Source organism: Grampus griseus, assembly GCF_964374135.1.
Source record: "Grampus griseus genome assembly, chromosome: 3".
Lineage (NCBI taxonomy): Eukaryota > Metazoa > Chordata > Mammalia > Artiodactyla > Delphinidae > Grampus > Grampus griseus.
In genome coordinates this window covers 33,023,613-33,028,041 of record NC_139019.1, presented here as the reverse complement: position 1 = coordinate 33,028,041, position 4,429 = coordinate 33,023,613, and the positions used below count along the sequence as shown (strand labels likewise).

General features: G+C 38.2%; 1 protein-coding gene across 1 annotated transcript; it reads right to left on the bottom strand.

Annotated features, from left to right (window-relative positions):
- Nucleotides 1-985: 985 nt before the first annotated feature.
- On the bottom strand, nt 986-2,064 carry LOC309820812 (C1GALT1-specific chaperone 1-like). The gene has a single exon (XM_082651821.1). The coding sequence runs from the start codon at nt 1,945-1,947 to the stop codon at nt 991-993; it is 957 nt and encodes a 318-aa protein (XP_082507947.1). The 5' UTR covers nt 1,948-2,064; the 3' UTR covers nt 986-990.
- Nucleotides 2,065-4,429: the final 2,365 nt, after the last annotated feature.

The following is a 4,429-nucleotide window of genomic DNA, read 5'->3' as shown; positions in this document are numbered from 1 at the left end:
CTTTGTTGATCAGGTATTGCCATAATAATGCTGCATAATAAACCAATTAAAAAAACAGTGCCTGATAGCAATAGTGTTCTTTCTTATGCTCAGTAATCTGCGGGTCAGCTGGAGTTCTGCTCATCTAGACTTGATTCAGCTAGGTAGCTCTGCTTTAGGCTGCAGGTTGGATGGATTTACTTCAGGTTGTAGGCTGGGTTCAGTTCTGTTCTTCATGTGTTTTTTTCTAGAGCCCAGATTGGTTGAAAACAGTGGCTGTCTAGGTTATACTCTACGCATGGCTGGTCACTGCCAAGTCGTGCAAATATGGGTGAGGGCTCTGCTGACATCAGAACCAACATTCCACTGACCAGAGCAGGTCCTATGGCTAAGCCTAACACCACTGGGGCAGGGAAGTGTACTCTAACTAGAGTGAAAGGAGAGGCAGAGTGAATTTTTTTGTTGTTGTTGTTGGGAACATTCCCTTTATTGCTTGGTTGTGTATTTTGAGAAAGCAAATCCACTGGCACTTGCGAAGGCTTAGAACATAAACCAACGTTAGAAGTAACAGAAACACATAGCTAAAAGTTTTACTTTAATCACAAATTCACAACTAGAGATTTCATTTGCGTATCTTAGAAAGCTAAAAAGACATGTTAAATTTTTTAACCAATCAGCAAAAACATGTGCCACACAGATTTTTAATGTTCATAATTTAGAATTTATCACATAAATATATTATTTATAAATATATTCTTTATTTGTAAAATTATTATTATTAAAACATTTCTTTCCAACACAGTTGAAATTCTCATGTGTGTTTTAAGGAAAAAAACCCTACCCTATTTTAAAATGTATTACTAAACTTCAGTGTGTGAATAAACCAGTGCCAACAAACTGAAAACGAAAAAAAAAAGAAAAGAAACATACTGCTGTGTTGGATATGCAGTTGTTACTACAAATAACACCACATGTCCTACACGGTGATCATATACATGCTCTTATTTCTTCTCAGTCATTATCAGAACCATTTGGAGGTAGGAAAACCAATGCATCATTGAAAATATGCCCAAATGCCCTAAGACGGTATACCCCGTACATCATTACATGCATCTGATTAGGCGTCAGTCCATTAAAAGTAACAGCCATATCTGAACAACATCCTTCTACTACCTGGTTGGGGTGATTAGTCATTGCCTCTTTAATAAAAAGCCCAACAGACTTGGTGTTAAATACATCTTTTCCTTCAGCATCTTCTGCATTTTCTGCAAATACTCCAGCGTATTTCAGGCAGACTGCTAGCTGCTTATCTTCAGATATCTTCCAAATCATCCCTTCCTGTTCAGGACACTTTTCAGGAATACTGAGAAGGCTGTTAAGTCTTTTCATTGATTCTACACTTAAGACAATTCCTCCTTCCATACTCACATACTCGAGGTCTCCAGATTTTATAGTGTGGCCTAGATAGAAAGGTTGTGATGGATCCTTTTTTAACAAAAAGTACTTTAAGTTTTCAATAATAGCAAACGTAGTGGGGCGTGCAAGGAAGAACCAGTTGTATTGGTCTCTATATTTATCAAAGGCGTATTTGTAAGCTTTTCTCATCATTAACCACATGTCATTTGTTTCCATGTTAATTGACTCAAACACTTTAACATTTTCAGAACTGAAGAACTCTGCTTTGTCACAGTGTTTGGTCCAAGTCTCCTTCACTGCAGCCCAGAGACTCACATCTTTGGGTTTGACAAGGATGATACAGTATACTCGAAAGCTCTTACTGAGCTCCATGCGTTCATCCTCTGAAATTTTCAAGATATCTTCTTTATTAGGAGCTTGTAGGTGATGATGCTCATGGTGGTGCATTCTATTTCCATGACCAATCCTAATGTGTCCTAGCATAGTGATCAAGGCACAGAAAATGCTTCCAAGCATTACACCCTTCAAAAATGAACTGCTTTCAGAAAGCATTTTTCCCGCGTCTAGAGCGGCTCAGGGGCGGTAAAGCGCAGCCGCGCACGGCTTTCCTCTCCCGTTCGCGCGCCACTCGGATACGTTCCTGGTCGGGCTGCTCTACATGCAGGCGGTTTCTTCTCGTTGGTTTCGCTAAAGGTGGTGAGGGCCCGGAAGTAGACGCCACAACGGCGCGGGCAGCGGGGCGGGGCAAAGGAGCCCTAGGCCAGGCGGAGCCGCCCGCCCGCGCCGACGTCGGAAGGGCCCGCGCGCACGCAGCCGGCAGAGTGAATTTTTATTGAATGATAATTTAATAATTTAATATTTGCTTAGTAGTTTACCCAACTGAATGGACAGAAGACCAAAATTAGAATTTTATATTCCTCCTTGAGAAAATTGTTCTCTTTCTACATGTAATATTTTTTTTCTTTGTTTAAAAAAATTGTATTTATTTTTGAAATTAAAAATGAAAAGCTTTCAAATTAATGTATCTTTTATAATTATTAATACAGTTTGTTGTGAAATTTGTTGCCATATAGAAATTGAAGAAAGGTGTGACTGACTTAAGTTATCTGTCAATACATACTTTGACTTTTGAGTCTGTGGACCCTCAAGTCTCCCTCCTCTCCAAATGCGGGCTCTTTGATTTGAGTCAAAGACCAAATAGATGGCAAGGAATGTCAGTGGGCTACTAGACAGGTGGGGTTAAATGAAGACAGAATTTATAAACAGAAATGGCTCAAGAAAGAACTCTGGCTTTCCAAAGAAAATATATATCTAATAAAAGGGGTAAAATATAAAAGTCATCCCAAGTCACAACTCTAGAGGCAACTACTCAAACTTTTCTTGATGTGGTTTTTGTCATTTCTCTGCATACAGAGACATATAAATGTGTGATTATGTATGTTTTATCTCTCAGTTATAGGATTAGGTAGCATGTTATGGAAATACTTTCTTTTTTTAACATCTTTATTGGAGTATAATTGCTTTACAAAGGTGTGTTAGTTTCTGCTTTATAACAAAGTGAATCAGCTATACATATACATATATGTATCTTTATCAAAGATAAGGTGACCATATCTACATGTAATAGTGATTTGATAAGTCACAAGGCAAGTTCCTGACTGAAGACTAAAACATTGCACAATTATTCCAACAGTTTTTGTTTGATCCTTTTCCTACCACCTCACTTCAGAACAGGGACTCTGAGCAGACATGATGAGGCAGTTTAAGTAGGAGCTCAATCCTGAAACCAGTGGTCTCTGAGAACCATCATTATGCATATATGGAACTTCCACAGGCTGCCTAACACTGGTTTAGGTGCTGCAACGTTTATATAATTTAGGCTGGGAGTCATTACTTCTTTTGGGGAGTTTACAGCCTTCTCAGAGCAGATAAAGATGCTATTTAATAATACAGATTAAATATAAGAAGAAAATAATAGAATGTAGAACTGGAAGGAATTTAAACTGCTACCCTCACTTCAAAGATCAGAAACCTGAGGTCCAGAAAGATTAAATAATTTTTTGAAGGATAGAAGAAGTTGGTGACATATTTAGGTCTAGAATCCAGAATTTTTTGTACTCACGGTCAAAAGTTGAAAAGAGTACTCACAAGAATCAGAATTTATTGAAGGGGAGGCAGTTCCACAGTTATTTTTCCAAGTGGAATTAACTTTAGAGCAGCTGAGGCAAGCTGTTAGAAGATTTCAGGTAGTGTGAAGGTGGAAGGAATACCGTCTGAATGTTGAGACATATTAGAAGAACTCACAGAGCCAGTAGCTAAATGAGGATATTATTAGTCTGTAGTCATACAGACTACAGACTGTAGTTCAGTCTGAAGGCTGAACTTGGTCCCTGGGATACAGCTTAAAGAAAGAACATCATTTATCACGACGACAGAAAGAAATTGAGATTTTTCAGTATTTTGTTATAGAAAGCAGACATGTTGCCCTGGCCATATGACATTTTTGGTTTATAGGATGTTTGTGATTAGCCTGGGGTGCTATTACTTTCTTTATGATATTGCCAACACATAGGTCCTTCTTTCTTCCCTGTTTCCACTAACTGTAGGCCCCATGCGAGGGACTAGAGGAAAAAATTCAGCGTAACTTCGCTCTAAGAAAGATACTGAGCTACCCTAATTCAGCTGGGTTGGACTTCATTCTGGGTAACTCCAATCCAAGCAGAAGCTTACAAATAAAATAAGCACTGATGTCCACAAGGTGGAAAATCAAAAGCAGTAAACATGCTCCACACACTTCTGGGGCCTCTGTAGTATCAGCCATATATCATGGTAAGTAATTGATTCAATCTTGTAATTGACCAGTCATAATCTGCTTTTTAAAAAGCACCAGTTCTTCAGATCACATTTATATTGCTCCATTTTTCTAAAGAGAGAAACTGGGGGATTCATGAATGTGTGTGTAAGTTCATCATAAATTTTAAAATTTTTCTTAACATTTTCCCTGATGATCTGTTTAAATTAGAAGTCACAGATT

Bases quoted from the DNA above. Each gene is read 5' to 3' on its own strand.
- LOC309820812 (XM_082651821.1), bottom strand. From the start codon at position 1,947: ATGCTTTCTGAAAGCAGTTCATTTTTGAAGGGTGTAATGCTTGGAAGC.